This window comes from Haliotis cracherodii, unplaced genomic scaffold (genome assembly GCF_022045235.1).
Source record: "Haliotis cracherodii isolate W230 unplaced genomic scaffold, xgHalCrac1.p SCAF_6, whole genome shotgun sequence".
In the NCBI taxonomy this organism is placed as follows: Eukaryota; Metazoa; Mollusca; class Gastropoda; order Lepetellida; family Haliotidae; genus Haliotis; species Haliotis cracherodii.
In genome coordinates this window covers 32,592,224-32,614,680 of record NW_027266319.1, presented here as the reverse complement: position 1 = coordinate 32,614,680, position 22,457 = coordinate 32,592,224, and the positions used below count along the sequence as shown (strand labels likewise).

General features: G+C 39.4%; 1 protein-coding gene across 1 annotated transcript; it reads right to left on the bottom strand.

The window, feature by feature from the left end:
• Positions 1-335: 335 nt before the first annotated feature.
• Positions 336-20,426, bottom strand: LOC139446368 (ankyrin repeat and SOCS box protein 13-like). Its single transcript, XM_071227703.1, has 6 exons — positions 20,381-20,426; positions 18,242-18,429; positions 17,777-17,927; positions 16,212-16,346; positions 13,394-13,588; positions 336-668 (listed from the first exon to the last, which is right to left on the bottom strand). Exons 1-6 carry the CDS (start codon positions 20,424-20,426, stop codon positions 538-540), a joined length of 846 nt encoding a protein of 281 aa, XP_071083804.1. The 3' UTR covers positions 336-537.
• Positions 20,427-22,457: the final 2,031 nt, after the last annotated feature.

Below are 22,457 nucleotides of genomic sequence, written 5' to 3'. Positions count from 1 at the left end.
TGTGGATTACTGCATAATTGAAAAATATATACTACTCGAAAGAAGTCAAAGAACACCTGATTCTTCATATTACTATAGTTAATCTGCTTTGACAGATTATCTTAAGTAATACAATAGGATCTGGTGTTGATTCTAGTGATTTAGCATTATTAACAGGACCAAGGACTCTTGCCAGTATGTAGGATGTTTACAAGGGTGTCTGGTGAATTTATTTCTTAGTGTTGAACACACATATATATATACATACACAAACAAACATGGACAAAGACCAACATTTACATGAAACATGAATTGATTTGGAATTAAATTCCAATTTTTTTGTCAATATGTTTATTTAGCCCGACTTGAGTAAATGCCTTGAGTAAACTTGCTTTGTCCAAACCTAAAACAATGGAAAAAGGAACACATGAGATCACCGCCTGGAGGTGCAAGTTCAGACATACATAATCTTCATGTACAGGTATGTAACTTCACAGTCAGGGATATAAATGTGATTCAATTTCGGCCGTCTATCTCCCCTACTCCTGTTATTGATGTCTATGCAAAAGCGAGGTAGTCCTTGAGAAACTTGGGTAGAGCCAGACGGTCCACTTGAGTCAGACGTCTTTGTTTGTGGAGCTCACATCGGACCACCAGACGACACAGATGTTGTAGAGATTTCACAGCCACTGGAAGTAAAGCCAAAATAAATCAGACAATGTTCCCAGCCTACCAAGTGTCAGGATCCTTAATTTCTGGTTTATTATTTTGAATATTAGCAATTTAATCCTACACAACAACCCAGCTTTGACAGTATTAAAATATGGGTGGCTTTTTCTTCATGAATTGAAAATTTGTTTATTATGGACAATAATCTCGACTGGTTTGACTTGCGTTCAATACTTATTTGGCATGTGGGCTAATTAAAGTGGCACTGATGAGACGACCCCAGAACTGGAGTACTGTTGCTCTTAAACATGGGAAATCTACCTGGCATTCCTAAACATTCTAGTCCTTAATCTCTTAATTTTTTCAAAATCTCCTCTAGGATGATTTTCAAGCAACCAAATTAGTTTTCAGCCATTTACAACTTCCATAAAGTCAATTACAACCTACCCTTTCATAAAGATTTAACTCAAAATTATATTGCTTCAATTTGTCCAACATGCTACCATGATAAATTATTTACACAACTGTACACAACTGTTTGAACTGATGCAATAAAGTTCTGTAATGACTCTTCAAGTAGCTGTGGGGCAAACAATATTTGCATCCCCTGGAGCCAGGAGGCTGTTCGGAGCGGGACAAAGGGTTAACTGCAGGAGGACCTGGGGAGAGGGAGATAAGGGAGGGAGCTAAATAGGGTTACATCAGCTTGTGTCACAGGCTGTAAGGGGCCAGGTTTTACTGTATAGGTTATGCAATACCACCAACTTAGCTAATAAATCACTACAGCTCGATGTACACAGGGAGGCAGGGACAAAGCAACAAAAGGAGGAATTTTGATGAAATTGGGGGATACGGAATGTAAAGCGATACTGTTCTATGTAATGAGTGTTGGATTGAGCATCATTAAAAATAGAATCACAGTTATTGCCTCCTGATTCAGAGAGCATATCAACCTCAAATTTGAAAATATTAAATAAGATCAGGTTTAATTTCTTGGATTTGTTCAGATCGAGTAATGAGGGTTTGATTGAACTCTTTTCGGAAATAGAATCACGGGTATTACCTCCCGAGTCAGTGAGCATGACATCAAAATTTAAAACTGATCAATGATTAAATCAGTTTTAATTTCCTTTTCCAGCACAAGGGAATTTGTATAATGAATAGTGGTGTCGGGTTCCGCCAACAGGGTCGGAAACCATAAGTTACATCCAACTTGTGGTCTCTTTTGATATGTGATGGAATTGTGGGTAAAGTCTTTGTATTCAGAGATGGCAGTGAGCTTTTTGTTAAAGGAGGACCATGATCCACGCTCTCGTCCCCCGAGTCTCAGCCTTGATTAGCCCCATGAGTGAAGACATTTGTCAGTGTAATTAGGGAAATGATGGACTGTTCAACTGAATCTTCATCAAACAAGTTAAGCCACACTCTTTCTTAACTTGCCTTACAGATATTTAACAGGAAAATACCTGTCAGTAGGTGGAAATTTAAAAAAAAACTTAATTTTTTCTTCAGTTTTTTTTGCTCCACTTCAGGACAGCTGACATTAAAAAAATTAAAATGGTTTAATGTGTGAGTGGGTGGGGGGTGGGGTGTGGGGGTGGGGGTGGGGGTGGGGGTGGGGGAGAAAGCATGCAATACAGCTGTTGCTTTAAGCAATGCAAACCTGATGAATCAAGTGGGACTACTGTTGTGAATCAATGCATCCTATCAACTTTATATTCATTCCCACGTTTAAGATGTTAACTTCAGTGGGTCCTTGTTTAGAAAATATTTTTTGGGTGCAATATGCTATTAGCTTATCAGCAGGAACTCTGAAAAAGATTTTTTTCCATTTCCACAACATTTACAGTCAGTGGATCAGTAAAGCAAGTAAAAATAGTGTGGCTTTAGCAGACAACGTCATGTAGGGCTGTGCTCCTTCCAACTACAGAAACAATACATCAGTCAGCCCAGAATGAACACTTTGTGGGTACATAATACCATTTGAATGATACTATATATTCAGCTTGGATATGTAATGTGGAAATGTCAGGAACACCCCCATTCACATGAATTATAACATGATGCAAACCAGCCTGGTGGGGCTACAGATGATGGATATGACGAAGATGTCCAGTGAACCATGCCTAGCTTTTATATACTGACAGTCACCGTCTAACACAGACTGGGTCAGAGGGTATAGAGAGCAAGCCTTTCATCAACTATTTGTTTGGAGGATTATTAGGCCTTATCTTTGCTTTAGTTGGTTTAAAAGACCAACTGACCAAACAAAATGAAATTCAAATTTTTGTTGTTGACTTTTAAAAAAAAAAAAATTACAATCAGGTGAAATGAAAAATACAGGACATTTTATCACTACTGTTTGTGAGGAATGGTTTATGATACATATATTCTAACAAAAAATGAATAAATGATCTTTTGGTGTTGTTTTGCAATTATACATCTGTGATGGTGTGACATATTGTTGTCACGCATGCGCCAGAGCTCCCCGAGCTTAAGGTGTCCTGTATGTGAGGACGGGATTTACAAAAGGTTTCCCATCAAGAATTTGAAAATTATTAAACAAATCCCCTTTTTTAATGCATTTATTTATTTTTCTGTTGCATATTACAAATGAATATATCATGATTCTAAAACAAATGCTTTTGACCACCTGCATTGAATTTTAGCCAGAATGTTTCTGAACCAACGAATATAAACTAAAAGGCATGTGTGTATATTTATAAATATGTGTGTGTAAAGATATTGCATATTAATGACGTATGTAGACTTGCAGATGTATTTCAGAAATTACAAGTGTATATATGCTTGTATATATTTCAGCTTTTGAGGAAACATGTTCTTGCTTTAGTTGTGTTGTAATGTGTATGTGAGTTAAGTAGAAAGTGAGTATCACTAAATACTTATAAATATACAGCAGACCTAGTAAAGAGAGCAAAGCCTTGGCAGCCTGGGTAGGATTAAGTGAACTACCACACATTATTCCTAGCTGTTGTTTAGTAGGCTTAGATTGGGCCATTTGTAAAACACCTGTTGAATTCAAAGGTCAAGTGTGAAAAGGTCAGATGAGTGGCAGGGATTTGGATGATTTCAAGTTGCCATAGTGATGGGTACCAAAGGAAAAACATCCTTTGATCTTTTAAACCCTATTGGACCTAGCAATTAAAACTGTTCCATATGATGTTAATTGACTTGCTGCTATACATAATGATCCCCCCCTCATCCCCCGACATTAATTATTAAATCAGATGGTTTCTTTTAACATTTTAAGCAATATCTTGAACACTAAATAGAACGTATGGTAAAAATCTTTGAATGACAATGTTGACATATTCTTAAAACCACAATATATTTACAATTTATAAATGTAATACATGGAATTTGAGTTATACTGAAAGAGCTTAAGACACTCAAATAACAGTACCGTATTCGACATAATAAGCGCCCAGGGCGCTCTCAAAATTAGAAATAGGGGGCTCTTATTACAATAAAATTTTGGTGAAAAAAATAGTTAAAAGATCGTTAATTTCGTGGTTTCTGCTGACAGCATGAAATGATACAAAAGAAAAGTCTGTGCGTATTAGACACAACAGATATATTTTTCCAGAATTTAATTGCCCATGATTTGGGGTGCATATAACACACGAGTGCGTATTATACACAAATGAATAAGTCTTGTGTACATTGATCATTTGGAAGAGGTGCTAAGTAGGATTGTACACTGGCCAATGTATTAGCAAATATTGCTGTGGGCGCTTATTACGTCGAATACGGTACTTCCTCCTTTTAAAGATACAAAGCTTGGCATTTGAGAGTTCTATTTTGTCACTGGACAAAGACAGATCTCAGGCACCAGAATACTCTGTATGAGAGGAAAGCCCATAGTCGGTCCATTGTGAAATAAAAAAAAATGAAAATCAAACATAAAACAGTAAAGATCAAAGGTATATAATATGTAACACTCTTTAATCTCCAAATATCCTTTTGGGTCTAATAGAACCATCTACCTATAGTGAGCTGGCATAAGGAGAATTTAATGTGCACTAGTAAAGTGTGATATGTGATCAAGACCTATTTGAGGTGCAGAGATTAGCAACATCAAAACCACATGAAGAAGCAGCACCATTAATTAGCACAGAACATGAACACCCACAACTTTCCGGATCATTTAACAAAAGAAGAAAGTACCATCAAAGAAAAAAGACAGCCGCCATTTTTGTATTGTTCCATGTAATGGGGGTATAGAGAGGTGTGCAAATGCATTTGATTACAAAAGAACATATAAGAATGAGATTACATAGGTGTGGAGGCTGCCATTGTGATGAGGAGAACGTTAGTGGATCCTGCCCCGAGAGGAACAGAGAGCGGGTCAGGGGAGATAATTGGGTGGAGGTGGAGTCACACCCCATGGGGTACAGCCTGGAGGGGTTGGGTTGGGGAGGACAATGGAGATTGTCAACAATAAATATACAAGTGACACTGACTTAATCCTACATCAATGGCAGGGCAGGAGTAAGGTAGAGGCAAGGTCAAATGTTTTGACAAATAGAAATGGTTCACATCTGTGCAACAGAAATGAATATGAAATGTTGTGTTGTTTAAATATGAGGCACTGTAACACAACCCATATTAACCCTTATACTTGTATATTATAGACAAATAATAATATTAGAAATATGAAAAACCTGTCACGATTTATTGTCCACCTGTCTAAGGTTTCTGTACTAAGTAAAACCATTTGGAGCGAAGTTCCTTCCTTCTTGGGGAGTTGTATATATCAAAATGTTGTACTCTGGTGTGGTCTTTGAGAGTAAATGGAGTGGAGCGAAGTGGCGCTGACTTAATCCTACATCAATGACGGGGCAGGAGTAAGGTGGAGCCAAGGTCAAATGTTTGGACATTACAAATAGTTCACATCTGTGCCACGGAAATGAATATGAAATGTTTTGAACCAAATGAAAATTGGACTGGAAGTTATTCCTAGATAATATACAATGTTGGTCTTAGATATCCAGTTATATTTTAAATGTAGAATACCTCCACGAATTTGTTCACATCCTGAAAAGGTTACCTTACATATGCCACCAGAGACCATATAATAGACCTCTGATGCCACATAGTCTAGATAGCATTGATAATCTTCCTACATCTGCAGATAAGTATCAAATTCATGGCCAATACATTTAAACAAAACAATATCTGGCTATTTATTGGACTGGATGGTTGCTTCAGAAAGTTGGACTATCTTTGTGGGGTTTTATTTGTGTATTTTTATTTGTTTCTTGCTTGAACATAGGAGATGTAGAAAGTCAAAACGTGTTGTGTGATCTTGTACAACATTACATGACAATGGCATTCCCCACTTAGACGGGACAGGATGAGTCTATGGTTTTGTCTGTCTCGGGGAAAGATGAACTCTAGGGTAAACCGCCATGATGTCCTCCCACCCCTTCATTGTGTCCCCGTGACAACCACCACCATTGTAGGATTAACCCAGATTTCACTGACATTCTTTATAGCCCTGGTCAGACTGACCACTCATAAATTACATCACTGGATGGTATCTGTGTTCCTGATAAACAGAGTTAGAACATGACCCCTGTATTGAAAATATGCGCAGGTTTACTTAACAAACATGGACCCAGCAACTGCCCTTGCAGCAGACCAGGAGTTTGAAACTGACCTTGTGCCTGGAATCTTAATGTTGAGAGCATACTGAAGCCAATAATTCCATACAGAATGTCATAGGCTTTATTGTCTTTTTATTCTTAGGCCATAGCAATTTTATTGTTTGTGTGTTCTAAGTCAAGACATTGAAAACAAGATCCAGCATCATAACAGGAGTCCATAGACTAACATCTAGTCTCTGAAAAATATATATTTTATAGAAAATAAGGTTAAATGATCTTAATAAGATATAATACAAAGGAGCTGAGTGACTTTCTTCATCCTGAAACTGCAGTAAGCATGACTTGCCGACTATTATAGACTTGCATGAGCTGTATTCATTGTATCGGATCATTTGTTTTAGGGTCTGTATGACAGACTAAGGAGTTCAGTGTATCATTTTTAAATACTTGTCGACGGAAAACTTATTGCTCTATTTCAGTCTGATTTAACATTAAGAACACACCTATGCTGTAGTATGCTTTCAACTGAACACTGCAGCCCTTTTAATATTTTGTTTCTGCTTTCTCAAAATGTTGAGTTAAGGATGATAACGGGACACCTTTTGCAAAATTCTGTAAAACATTACAGCAGTTCAGATCTAATTAAACCTTAAACTTAATATCAAATCCAGGATTTAAAGATATCATTTTGAAAAGGTCTGATTTAAAATATATTTATATTTTTTTACTGGAAAAAGAGTGTTGAAATAACATGAAGACAAGTGAAGAGCCAGTTATGGTCACTTTTGATTACATTGATTCTACTTTTACAAAATATAGGGTACGATTTTACAATATGTATTTTATTTTTCATTTATATACATTTATATACTGCAGGTATCCAGGTACATGGATCTGCTCAAATATGTTTTGCAATATTTCCTGAAACATATCTGCGATAAACTTGTTTGCAATATTTCCCTTAACATATCTGTGATATTCTAGCTAAACACATTCCTTAAAAGTTGTATAAAATATATTAATAACCCAATTTAATATTAAAAGAAGCAAACTAAGTGACATATTGAACTGGTTATAATAAACATATAACAGCAAATCCTGAAATTTTGTTGTATTTAGTTACACCAGAGACTATATATATGGTCTCTGGTTACACAAAAGATTTCACAAGACCCTTTCATGCCAGTTAATTGTATAGTTTCACTGTAATGCTTCCTTAATTTCTTCTTCCTGATTCACAGTTAACACAGATCTTTTTTCAAATGATGGCCCCTGTTCTGCATGCCACCTCAAAGTATAGGTGTTACTGATATGCCTGTGTTAGAATGACACCGTGGTAAGCTAGATAACAGAGTGTGGGGACAGAAGACAGGCATTAGAGCTCATCCCTCGGGCATCACTGTAGGTCACGGGGGAGTGTTTGGTCTGGAGATTATTTACCTGATCACTACTTCCATGCCATGGTTGTCCCGGGGAGGGTAAATAAAATACAATATGTATTGTTACCTGTTTTATGTAAATGAACACTGTGCAATTAGCTTTCAACAGGAAATGTTTACACTTTTTGTAGTAACCCTTGACGGCATAACAGTATTTCCTTCGCAGGGGTGTTCATGATGCTGTGTGAGAAAGGAATGACACTAAAGGATGTCCACCTTATGTTTGTTGCAGGGAAACAATAAATACACAGGACTTTGGGTACTGTGTTGGGCAGAGAATGAGGTGTCTATTGAAAACAGATTACCCTTATAATTCCCTGGAGGCTATTTGAAATAAATCTACATGTGAACAGATTTTCATTGCATACAAAGTAAATAAAAAACAAATGTTTTTATCATCATCATCATCATCATCATCATCATCATCATCATCATCATCACCACCACCACCACCACCACCACCACCACCATCAGCAGCAGCAGCAAACAACAGAAAACAGCAGCACGATGGGAGTTTAGATTATTTTGAATTTTACGTCATACAGGACAGACTTAGGTTTTACACCACTTTTAGCAATATATGTATCACAAATAGAATATCTAAAACAAAATCAGCAGCCACAGCAACAGCAACAGCACCATCACCACCACTTTCATCATCATCATCATCATCACCATCACCACCACTATCATCATCATCAGCAGCAGCAGCCACAGCCACAGCAACAGCAACAGCATCATCACCATCACCATCAGGGCATAATCATGTGCATGTATAGTCGTAAAGTCTGTAGATGCCATTCAAAGACATAAAGTCTGTAGTATGTACTAGTGACATTATGAATTAAATCCTTTTTGTGTGTGTGTGTTATTAATGAACTCATAGATTGGATCATTCTATCCATTTATTTCTGTGGGACCATGGAAGACATCACTTATGTCACTCACAGTTTTTATTTTATGTGTCTCTCCTGTGATCAGAATATAGAGGGCAGTTGGACAGGGCCCTGTTGCACAAAGCTATTTTAGCACTAAGGTGATCTTAACTCCCATACTTTAACATAGGCTCATGACAGTCGTAGCAATAAAAGAATAATTTTGTACAACGGGGCCCTGGTAACATGAAACATCTTCATACACATGACCACAGATGGGTCAGATGAAATATGTCTATCATCTAGATTTAACTACAGAACACTCTAAGCTAAATTTGAAAAGGATTATTTGTATATTTTTTTCTCTTGGTAAAAACAGTGAAATTGAAGGGCCATGGCCCTGTTCCACAAAGCGATTGTAGCGCTAAGGTGATTGTAACTCCCATTCTTTAACATTGACTTACGACTGTCGTAGTGTTAAGGTGATCGTAACTCCCATACTTTAACATAGACTTACAACAGTCATAGCATTAAGGTGATTGTAACTCCCAAACTTTAACAAAGATTTACAACTGTCGTAGGACTAAGGTGAGCGTAACTCCAATACTTTAACATGGACTTACAACTGTCGTAGGACTAAGGTGATCATAACTTCCATACTTTAACATGGACATACGACTGTCATAGCACTACGATCGCCTTGTAGAACAGGGCCCTGGATAATTTCTGAACGCCTTTCAAGTTGGTATGCTTTTGTATTGAACCCAAGTTATTCCACAATCCAGAAGTTGAGGGTACAAAATCACAATAATTCTTGGTTCTGCAACTAATTTCTTGCAAGTTTTGCATTACATAAGTCTGGATTCCTGGTATTTTTCTTAGCACTGGTAGAGTTAGGTAAGGTGGTGCTAATGAAGTTTTCAATTCATATATGTGTCTAACATATGTCTGGTTCATACAGTACATATTTTCAACACTTCAATAAACGGGCTGGATCAACAGTTCCCAGGCCTGTACAGACATATCTCCCCACTGAGACTCCTGATGTGTGACAGCCAGGCTTGATACCGGTAATACACCCCAAGCATCCCATTTAACATACCGTATTCGATGTAATAAGCGCCCAGGGTGCTCTCAAAATTAGAAATAGGGGGCTCTGATTAGAATATTATTTTGGTAAAAAAACCCAGAGTGGAACGATAAATTTCATGGTTATGCTGACAGCCTGAAATGTTTATTTACGACAGATAGATTTTTCCAGAATTTTATTGCCCATATTTAAGGGTGCATATGGCACACGAGTGTGTATTATACGCGAATAAATTAGTCTTGTGTACATTGATCAATCGGAAGGGGTGCTAATTGGGATTGTTCACCAGCCAATATATCAGCAAATGTCACCGTGGGCGCTTATTAGAGCGGGGCGCTTATTACGTGGAATACGGTATCACTGGTTGACAATTAATATCATAAACAACAACATTTATCAATATCTGTAAAGGTCATGATAATATGAAACTGTTGCCAGAGGTCAGAAATTGATGCACAGAATATTTGTTGAATGCCATTTACTGGTGAATTATGCTAAAGGCCTGTGGGCAGTCCATTTTCTTGTGTGAAACGGTGTGTTTAAATTGTATTTACTCTTAACGTTGTTTAACTGAGGGGCAATGCCTGAAAAGCAGTCAGAACTGTGGCTATTATTTTCACTAGGATTTTACCAGTCTGAATAGGAGAACAGTACAACAAAGGACAAGGTCACACAAATAAATCCCCTTGTAACACGGTATGGATGTGGGTACTGAGGCCACCCGGAACCTGGCTGAAATCACACCTCCACACTTCTTTAACCCATTCAGTTTGATGTGTCACGGGCTAGTTTTGTAGGGCCAGTTGGAGGTGTCGTGAGTTAGTTGTCGTCTGATGGTGTAGGGACAGTTTGAGGTGTCATGAGCTAGTTGTCATTTGGCATTGTTGGGCCAGTTGGAGGTGTCGTGAGTTAGTTGTCGTCTGATGGTGTAGGGACAGTTTGAGGTGTCACGGGCTAGTTGTCATTTGGCATTGTTGGGCCAGTTGGAGGTGTAATTGTCTGATGGTCAAGGAAAGCGACATAAACCATAGCGTGAAGGATTAACTCCCTGGATAATCTGCAGATTAGGGGAAGCAGATCAATGATGGGAATGCAAATGAGAAGAGGACACAGGTTTTGACAAGATTTCATTATGAACCTTATTATTTTTCCTTCTGCCCAGCCCTGACTATACTGTAATGCTATTGCTCTAAATGAAGCAAGTCTAGATTTTTCATAGGTTCTGAAATTCCCATCACACTGAGGCTCCTTTTGAAAAAAATTAGTTGCTTGTTTCTATCAAATTATATCTTTTCAAAGACTAAGCAACAGTCTGATGGTATTCCTTACTACTGGGGCACAAGGTATAATGAGCGGTTAGAAAAATATTTTTATTTCAGTCTTTGCTGCAGTACAGAGTAATGAAAATATTGGACTGATAGTAAGAAAATCTGCACATGGAACTTGAATACTATCATTGTCTTTATCATTTACTAGCCCCAAATTACAATCCCAGAACTAGCCAATATTTCATACATCAATTCGAAAATTAGCAAACAGGAAGATGTGAGGTGTAATGGGGTTTAACGTCGAGTTCAAGATTATTGCACTTATATAGCGATGTGCATGCATGTGTGCGGTGCTGCTTGTACTAGTCTGACCGCCTCCATGGTCTAGTGGTGGAGCGTCCGCCCGGGGTTCGATCCCCGACCGCGTCATACCAAAAGACGTTAAAAGATGGTACTTGTTGTTACCGTGTCTGGCGCTCGGCATTAAGGGGCTAAAACAAGGACTCGTCGGCTCGGCATCAGTATACTGTGTCTGAGTGGGGTATTCATGTTAAACTGCGGCATGGTATCTCAGTGAGCTAGCACTATAAATCGGCACCAGTCCGAACTAGTACAAGCAGACAAACAGACACACACACAGACACACACACACACACACACACACACACACACACACACACACACACACACACACACACACACACACACACACACACACACACACACACACATGCATGCACGTCGCTAAATAAGTGCAATAGTCTTGGATGCGACGTTAAACCCCATTTCACCTCACCTTGTACTAGTCCATGTTCGGAGATCAAACCTGGACCTTCTGTTATCTGGTCGGCTGCTCTAACACTAGACGAAAGAGGCGGTCCCATACATGTAGAACTGTTCCAATACACACTTATATATACATACATAAGGATGCAGTTCCATAGAAGAGATTGTCATGACTCTGATCTCATCTTGAAATAATAATGCAGTGGTTAGCTGAATGTGTAATTTACTGTGCCACAGGTAAATCTGTCCAGGTGAATGTCTACCTGTAACACCTGGCAGGTGAAACAACACAGAACATATTGTAATCAACGTGGAACAGAAATGTAGAAGGTTTGGTGTGAATGAATCAGGGATAGGTATTGTACACATATGTCAGGTATGTATCTACCTGTACAGCACACCTGGATGTACACATATGTCAGGTATGTATCTACCTGTACAGCACACCTGGATGTACACATATGTCAGGTACGTATCTACCTGTACAGCACACCTGGATGTACACATATGTCAGGTACGTATCTACCTGTACAGCACACCTGGATGTACACATGTCAGGTACGTATCTACCTGTACAGCACACCTGGATGTACACATATGTCAGGTACGTATCTACCTGTACAGCACACCTGGATGTACACATATGTCAGGTACGTATCTACCTGTACAGCACACCTGGATGTACACATATGTCAGGTACGTATCTACCTGTACAGCACACCTGGATGTACACATATGTCAGGTACGTATCTACCTGTACAGCACACCTGGCAGGTGTAAAGGATATTGTAATCAGCAGGTATGTACATCAGAATTATCAGGTGTGAAGTGCACGGGGGGAGGGAGGGATGTACACATATGTCAGGTATGTATCTACGTGTACAGCACACCTGGCAGGTGTAAAGGATATTGTAATCAGCAGGTATGTACATCAGAATTATCAGGTGTGAAGTGCACAGGGGGAGGGAGGGATGTACACATATGTCAGGTATGTATCTACCTGTACAGCACACCTGGCAGGTGTAAAGGATATTGTAATCAGCAGCTATGTACATCAGAATTATCAGGTGTGAAGTGCACAGGGGGAGGAGGGAGGGATGTACACATATGGTGTTGGCGTTACTTATCCTTTGAGAGGTGTAGTAGGCAGTTCAAAGGAAGCATGCACCTCACTCCTTGTTGAGTGTATTTCAAGTGTTGTATTTCATATGTACTTTAAAAAATTTAGTTAAAAATTGAAATCTAATTTTTTTACTATTTTCATTTATTTGTTCTAATTTGTTGGTATTTGGTTTGATCTTTTCAAAATAGTAAATTCCCCGCAGGGTTACTAAAACAGATCATCAATAATTTCTTTGAAAAGTAATCTGTGTTGGTGTGTATTGTTTTCCTCGTCCGCCCAGGGTAGAATAGGTCTTCAGCAGTCCATGCTTGTCGTAAGAGGCGACTAACAGGATCGGGTGGTGAGGTTCGCTGACTTAGTTGATGCATGTCACTGTATCCCAATTTTGTAGATCGATGCTCATGATGTCAATCACTGGATTGTCTGGTCCAGATTCATTTATTTACAGACCGCCATCATATAGCTGGAATATTGCTGAAACAAACAAACAAACAAACAAACAAACAAACAAACAAACAAACAAACAAATCTTACTCTCCCAGTGCAGCAGGAGTTGTTTAGCTGGCGAGGTGCTGCTGGGGACCAAGTCCCGCGGGGACCGGCCGTGGTTGTCGCGGGCGTACACGTTGGCTCCATGCTCCAGGAGAAGAGACAGAAACTCACAGTCTTGGAGCCGGGCTACGTCATGGATCGGCATCTTGTGGATCTGACGAGTATTAACGTCGGCACCTGTGGAGATGTTTACTCATGATCACAATCATTGGACAGAAAGAAACAGGCCACGTTCCAAGGGAGAAGCCATTATTCTTTAACAGTCAAGCAATCCCACCCTCCCCCCACCCTATTTCTCCATGACACATGGCGTCATCAGTTCTGTTCCATTCTTACAATTTTCATCACTACTTTATTTTCTTACACCCTATGGAATATGTTTTGGCAGATAATGAGTGAGTGAGTTAGGTGTGAAGCCGCTTTTAACACTTTTTGACACGGCGTGTCAGCTTAATGTGTAATGAGTGATGCAGGTCTAAGACGTTTCCTACTTCGGTGAAGCCCATGAGCACGGGTATGGAGCTGACAAACCTAGAAACATAATTGGGGAGAACCGGGATTTGAACCCACAACCATAGGTTTCTGGCGTGTCCAAGGGACGCAACTCTGCACAGCGAATCGCGGCGCCTAAGACGACTGGGCCACTCGGCAGATAATCACAACTGATTCTCCCCTGAAGTTGATGTCTTATATTCAGTGGCATGTAGCCTGTTTCCCCCCAGAGGAAAGTTATTATTGTTTCTTATGACCACTCCCTTTAACTTTCCCCCACATTTATTGAAAAGAGATTTAATCACTGTTGCGAAATGACCCTTGAACTTAAATTTTGTTCTTGCACTGGAATCATATTCATAGTGCATTATATTCAAGGGGATCGTAGCCTTGATCACCATGAACTCCTGTTTTGAGATGCAGCGGGATTAGTCACAAGATATCATATGGAACATCAGAACCAGTTTACTTTCCAGATTTGTAATCTATAAAAGAAATAAAATACAGAAACAAAATCCTCCATTCACTCAGACAGTTTTTAAAAAATCACAAGAAACAAGAATACTTTTTTAAACCATCCTAATCCGCTTGATGTCAAACTGCCACAAGGAGAAATCATAAATCCCTTTTATTACCGAGGATGCCACCATCTGAGTAGGTTGATGGACAAAGGGAGATAATTTCTCCATTGTTGTGTTGATCTGAACAAATAACACTATTGGCTCACTTTCATTGTTTAGTGAGGAATTTACTGGGCAGATGGCCTCTTTTGTGTTTAAGTGTGGAAAATATGCTACTTGGGTGTCCTTGAACAGAAGCAGAGTGCCTGTAGAGATTGTTTTTAAAATGAAAGGGCTGTTGCCTTATATTGGACATGCACAAAACTGTAGTCATGGCAACAGTGTAAGTTGTAGCAGGATCACGCGGGGGACGTGAGGTTTTATGTGTCCCACATGGAAGCATAAAACCCCATGTACCCCTAGTCATCCTGCCACAACAAATTTATCTTGCCGACATGTTTTTATCTGCCATTGTAAAAGAACAAAAACAAATTCAAAATTGATATAAAACTGCTGTTTAATTGAGCTGAAGTTAACGTGCTATGTCAGATGAAAAAGCGGGTATAAGGGAATTATTCTCCCTCTACCGGGGGCACGGGTGGCCCAGTCGTCTAAGGTGCCGCGATTCACTGTGCAGGGTTGTGTCCCTTGGGCATGCCAGAAACCTATGATTGTGGGTTCGAATCCCGGTTCTCCACAATTATGTTTTTTTAGGTTTGTCAGCACCATACCCGTGCTCGTGGGTTTCACCGAAGTGGTAAACGTTTTATACCTGCAACACTTCGGGGTTTCCCCCCACATTAAGCTGACACGCTGTGATATAACTGGAATACTGTTAAAAGCGGCGTTAAACCCAACTCACTCACTCACTCACTATTCTCCCTCTCAGAAATCCATGTGCAGCCTGTGTTTTTCCTGGTGGGGTATAAGAGATTTATTCTCCTGCTCGGAAATTTATTTCCCTCCTAGGCAGGATACATAGTTTTTTTATCAAAGTCACGTGAACTATTTAGATCTCATCATTCTGACATGGAGGTACGTTGCTTACAAAACATACACCAAACTTAATCAAGGCTTTTCCAAAATTCTGTACATTGTGTAGGAGGCTTTTATCATTTTGCGCAAATGTGTACAAGGCTGTTTAAGTTTGGTACAAATGTGTACAAGGTTATTATTTGTATGTGTGTACAACTCTGTTATTACTTTTTACAGCTAAAATGGATAAAATTATAATTAAACTGCCCGCATGTCATCAGAAATGAGCGGGCCACTCTAACTTGATAATGCCCTTATATTGCTTGACGATGGGCCATTATCACGCCCGTTGTTAGGGAGTCAGCTTTTGATGTCATCTGGTTTGTTCTATGACGTTTCCATATTTGTAAAAGTGGGTCAGTGACATTCGTTGTGTGTTGATTGCAGTAAATCTTTCAAAACCGATGTTGTTGTTTACTTCCATTTAAGCTATAATAACAGTAACACTATTTTTCAGGGCATTATTATTTGCAGAATCCCTCGGTTGTTTCAACTGCCTTCCTTCATCGGGCAGTTAATGGAAGACCTTGGGCGTCTGCAAATGATAACGCCGTGAAATATAGCGTTACCCTTATAGTACAAATGTGTACAAGGCTGTTATGATTTGTACAAATGTGTACAAGGTTGTTCTGATTTGTACAAATGTGTACAAGGCTGTTATGATTTGTACAAATGTGTACAAGGCGGTTGATGTGTGAAGATCTGCATCTCACCTGCTAGTAGCAGCACCTCGGCACAAGCCTGGTTGCCCTTGTATGCAGCGACATGCAGTGGGGTGCCGTAATGACTGTCCGTCGCATTCAGATTAGCCCCCGCATCGAGTAGAACACTGGCACACTGCCAATTATCTGTTTAGAAAAAAAAATGTATTAACTTCATGAGACAAAACAAACCTGTCTGTATCTAGAATCTCTGCAAGGCCCCTGTTTTCAACTATAGCACCTGGTATCTACACAATCAGGGCAAATATACGTCCTTCAATGTACAGCTAGGCGACCTGTTGATTTAACAAAGGTAAATTGAATTTGTAACCAAACACAGTGCAGTCAAGTCATGTTAATCCGACATGGTTGGTTGCATGTGATTATGTCGGATTAACAAGTATGTCGAATAGACGATATTAAGGAGTATCAATGTTTGTGATCGAAAACGGACAACTACACCATAGGTAACCATACAAACATGAAATAAAAAAATGAAATATTCATATTGTTATGTTCCATTGTAAGCAGAAAATGTTAAACAAGTTTATCTCTACAGCCGTTGTAATATGCAGCTACCAGCCAACTCGTCTCGCATCAAAACACGGGCTGTGTACTCGTGGGCAGATGACCACGGAGTACGCTGATCACTGTGTCCGATTAACGAGACTGATTAATGAGTGATTTCAGTAATTCGTTGCAAATTAGGTGCGTCGGAGTCTGAGTGCGAGACTGTCAGATTAACGGGTCTAAATAGCACTGACTTAATCGGTTCCCATCATTAGTTTCGGATAAAGCCGATTGTGGTATAAACGAGTATCGGATTAAAGAGACTTGACTGTATTTGGCACCAAACTTTAGTAGAATTGTTTTATCACCACTTTGAACACTTTCACCACTTTCAGTTATAACATGGCCTGTCATGGCTAAAGGCGTGAGGAAAGCCTGAGATGCAGGTGTTATTTAAAACTTGAATGAAAGCGACTAGCATGGGCATGGTCTTGATGTAACATGTCATTCCCAGAGCAAACGTTACACTTTTCAGTGGTGATCAGTGACTGATGTAAGGGAGACAACTGGAAGAGATCTAAATCATGTAAACCAGCATGTGTCTGTATCATAATCCACAGGAGTCCGTATCTAAAAATAGACGCCCTCATGCATATTCATGACCATCGTCACACAAGAGGGCTCGCGTGTGGCGATGGTCATGAATATGCATGAGGGCGTCTATTTTTAGATACGGACTTCGGGCTCACGTGTGGCGATGGTCATGAATATGCATGAGGGCGTCTATCTTTAGATACTGACTCCTGTGCATAATCAAACCATGGCTGTGAATTTAATGAAGCACTAGTAAAATCATGAGAGCTATCTTTAGTACCCAACAGTTAATTTTTTACTAATAATTCTTAAAAATATATAAAAACATAGGAATATATGTAATTAATTCTTATTTAATTAACAGAATAATTTCTGATAGCAATATCATGGATCAGTAACAAGCATGACATTCATAATTAAGCTATAATGTTATCAAAAGACTACACGTAAATGTCACATGTACACACACCTACCTCTAAGAACTGCTTCGTGTAGCGGTGATGACAGCAGTAACGGAGGATTGACATCGGCGCCATGTGACAACAACAGATGGACAACCTCTATGTCGCCATAACAACAAGCGTCGCAGAGAGGGGTGGCACCATCTATATTACGGGCATTAACCTAAATGAAGTAGTAGAAAGTTTTAAAGGATTGTAGAAAATGTCTTAGAGCAGTTCTATATCTGATAGACTCACTACTGTAATAACATGTGATTAGACACTTACAACAGCTTGATGAAGATAACACTTCAAGATAAAAACTTTGCCTCTGTTGCGGATTCATTGCTTAGTTGATTACACTGCCAGGTAAATATTTCACATCAGTTATGTAGAAATCAACTAAAAATCTTCAAACTTGATTTATGACTAATAATTTAATAACACTTTGCGACTGGTGATTTATTACATTATTTCCTAATGACCAGGCAAACTGACCATGGCCCCTTTGTCCAGGAGAATCTTGATGACATCCTGTCTGCCATACAAGCATGCATGATGGAGTGGGGTGACCAGATCAAACGTTTGATGATTCACAAAGAAGTCCTTCTCCTCAATGAGATGGCGGACCACATCGGCCTTGCCCTGCCGAGCAGCTTCATGGAGGGGGTAGCTGTATGTCGTTACTGTGACAACAACAAAATCAGGCTCACATTTGGGTTTCAATCATCAATGTTTTTACCAGACACAAAATGTTGTGGCCTATATGGATAAGAATTGAGAATGGGCTATCTTCCCAAGGCAAGGGCATAACCTGACCATAAAAGTCCAGTTTCCACCCTTGCTGAACTAGGCTGGAATTCTGTTGCTCGATCTTAACGCCACTAGCACCTACTACGTGTTATGTCCCTTCTATTGATCACTCCGACTTCATCTCTCATATCACTTACATTTGCTTCAAACAAAATGGTGGCGCCTAATCAAGATGATTGATCGATAATCAAGATCTATATTGGAATAAAACAGGTCCTACCACACGAAGTACATCAAATCACTTGAGCACTTGCATTAAAAACATGAATAGATTTGAAAAATATCTGTAAACCCCCTGTTGACGGTACACATACTGTGCAAATCCTGTAGTCGACCAAGTGCACTTTTAAATCCATGTTGTATATGAACAGTTTGTGTAGTTTGTTACCCGATTTTGATTGGTCTCGTTAGTCCAGCCAAAATATAACTCCGGAATTCCAGCCTAGTTTGCCATGGGTAGAAACTGGACTTTCACAGTCAGTTAACTCCCTTGCCTCGGGAAGATGAGAATGGACGGAAATGATTGACACGTCATGTCCTGAGGCACCCAATAATGTAGGCTGTTTGATTCCTTAAAATTATCAAAACTGCACATTGCATGTTATGTATTTCTGTTCTGGTAAAAAAGATTGCTGTTTGTTTGTTTGTTGTTTAACACCGCTCTCAGCAATATTCCAGCTATATGATGGCGGTCTGTAAATATACGAGTTTGGAACAGACAATCTGGTGATTGACATCATGAGCATCGATCCACGCAACTGGGATACAATGATATGCATCAACCAAGTCTGTGGGCCTTACCCCCTTATCCTGTTTGCCGCCTCTTATGACAAGCATATGGTATGAAAGACTCTCAATGTTCAGGGTGTCAGTGGTCAATATTCTTCAATCTGCAAAACTGACATATAGAATGTTTGGAAAGTGCACCATTTGGGACCTTCCTGTTCATGCCTTTGATCCAACAAAATGTATTTTTGTTGTTTTGTTTGTTGTTTAACACTGCACTCAGCGGTGTCAGAAATATAACAGTGGTCTGTAAATAATTGAGTCTGGACCAGACAATCCAGTGGTCGAAATCATGAGCATTGATCTATGCAGTTGGGATACAATGACATGCATGAACCACGCCAAACAGTGTGACCACCCGCTCCCGTTAGTCGCCCCTTATGACAAGCATGCATCACTAAAAGACCAATTCTAACCCAGATCTTCAAGGGTTTCCAAATTTATGACTGGGAGTTCCCGATAATAATGAATAATTATGTGTTACAAAAGAGAAATAGAACGTCACAAGCATCTGTATACAAACTAAAGGAGGTACTATAGAGGGAAGATTTGTGCTCTGTATGGGTTTTCTTTCGTAAAAATATATTAAACCAACATCACAGTGCAGATATTGGTTTAATATACATTCAGTGGAAAAGATTGCAAATACGATTATTCAAACAATTATATACATTAACATGCAACATTCGAATACATAGGCTAAATGTACACTGACAAGCTAAACAGGCATCAGAATCTGCGAGACACCCTCAAAACTGAGGGTTTGATTTGAGGAGACGATTTTGACAGTGCAGTCAATAGAGTCGAGGATAATTTATTTGAAATGAACACATAAGTGTTTATTTTTTTATTAGAATGACTAAAAAGTATCGTTCTGCTTAATCTACACGTAAATATTGTGAAGATAACAGAGGAAATGAGGGATTTCTTACACCGTACGCACGCTTCCCCCTTTTCTCTGTCAATGTCGGGCTCAATCAGTCAATGAACCGCAGATCTAGACATATGCCAGACGGAGAGGATTTGCAACGTACTTACTAAATTCTTGAACATCTGCCTCAATTTCATGACAGAAATGCGTCATTTTAATTTGATCTCCAAATACAGTTGATGTGGTAGTTATTGATAAAGATGTAGCTGTCAGTGTTTATTTACATCGGCGGTTGAAGGTTGTGGATGGTCGGTTTCGGAGAAGGGGAGGCAACTCCTGCGGTGCTAAATTTTACAACATTTCAGCCCTTATGCACCCGAGTTTCTGGTTCGATCCTCGTATTGTCACATTTTCAATAAAATAAAAGTACAAAACAAAACTGCCTCTGTGGGTCACTTGGATATTTTATGTATATATTTGTATGAATATCTTTAGAACATAGTCAAAGATATTTTAATGATGTGAAGCATAAACTGTGTCATAAACGTAAACTTCTTTTCAATATTGAAGATAAAGCTAATCACTTAATTTTGACGCCTTATGAAATTTAAGCCCTCTTGTGGTCATGTGTCAAGTATTACCAGAGAAGCAAAAAAGCAAAATGTTTCAGGACAAAAGATCATGGGAGACTAAACATGGCATACGCCTATGTAGACACAGTGACCAGGTAAGCCCTCTGGAAAAAATGTCTTCTTCTTGATCTCCGCTTGTGTCCGTTATCAATCGGCATCTTTCATCCGAATAAAAACTTAAGTTCCCATGTAGGCTAACTTAAGTTTTATGTGGTTTCAAACTCAGTTTGAGTAAAAATTGAACTCAGTTTATTTTGAGAAATGCATTTTGCTGAGTTTTCTCACTTAAGTAAACACTCAAGACTTAAGTCATTTTTTTAACTCAAGTTTGTTTTGAGAAATTGGGCCATATGAGATGAGCATGTGTTAGAATTCTGCAAAACAGCAGCCATGTGTGAGCGGGCGAGTGAGTTGGGTTGAAAGCTGCTTTGAACAGCATCTCAGTTATGTAACATCCTGTCAGTTTGTTGTGGGGGCGGTCGGTTAGCCTAGTGGTTAAAGTGTTCTCTTGTCACACTGAAGACCCGGGTTCGATTCCTGTAGTCGGTACAATGTGTGAAGTCCCTTTCTGGTGTCCCCCACCGTGATATTGCTGGAATATTGGTAAAAGCGGCGTAAAACCATACTCACTCGCTCACTCTGGCTGTTGTGAGTGTGAGTCAGGTTGTAAGACATTTACAACTTTGTGAAATGCACAAGTATGAGGATTGCATGGACAAACCTAGAAACATTAGAACCCATGACCATATTTCTTGCATGCCTAAGGGATATAACTCTGCACAATGAACGGTGGTGCCTCAAGACAACTAAGCAGCTCGTGTCCTCCTCACTGTAAGTCTGATGATACGAACTGTGTTGTTTATGCACATTGTAATAAAACTGCACCTGATGAGCTATTCCTGCTTCTCAATCCATCTGACCTGTGAAGGTCCAGGGTAGAAAGCATCTTCAGCAACCCATTCTTGCCGTAAGAGGCGACCATGCTTGTTGTAAGAGGCAACTAACTGGACCAGGTGGTCAGGCTCGCCGACTTGGTTGACTCATGTCATCGTATCCCAATTGCGTGGAACCCCTGAAGATCGACTGTAGAATAGGTCTTAGGCAACCCATGCTTGTTGAAAAAGGCGACTATGCTTGTCGAAAAAGGCAGGGTGGTCAGGCTTGTTGACTTGGTTGATGCATGTCATCGAACCCGATTTCGTGGATTGATGCTCATAATATAAATCACTGGATTGTCTGGTCCAGACTCGATTATTTACAGACCGCCGTCATATAGCTGGAATATTGCGGACTGTGGCGTAAAACAACAAACCAACCAACCCAATTGCATGGATCAATGCTCATGATGTCAATCACTGGATTGTCTGGTCCAGACTTGATTATTTACAGACAGCTGAGTTATAGCTGGAATATTGCCGAGTGAGGCGTTAAACAACAAACAAACAAAATCTCAATCCATCTGTACTTCTTTATGCACAGAAAACAAACACCAACATTTATGACCAGATTTTATTGCCTCTTCACGCAGTGCAAGCACATCTCTCAGATTAAAAACAAACTTTACCACAGAAAATGAACAACAAAATATTTGACAAGTCATGGTCTAAATTTC

Excerpts from the sequence above, each read along its gene's own strand:
- LOC139446368 (XM_071227703.1), bottom strand. The coding sequence starts at position 20,426 with ATGACGCATTTCTGTCATGAAATTGAGGCAGATGTTCAAGAATTTA. Across the intron at positions 17,928-18,241 it reads TCCTGGACAAAGGGGCCATG|GTTAATGCCCGTAATATAGA; the intron begins GTCAGTTTGCCT and ends TACTTCATTTAG. Across the intron at positions 669-13,393 it reads ACTCCTGCTGCACTGGGAGA|TGGCTGTGAAATCTCTACAA; the intron begins GTAAGATTTGTT and ends CTTTACTTCCAG.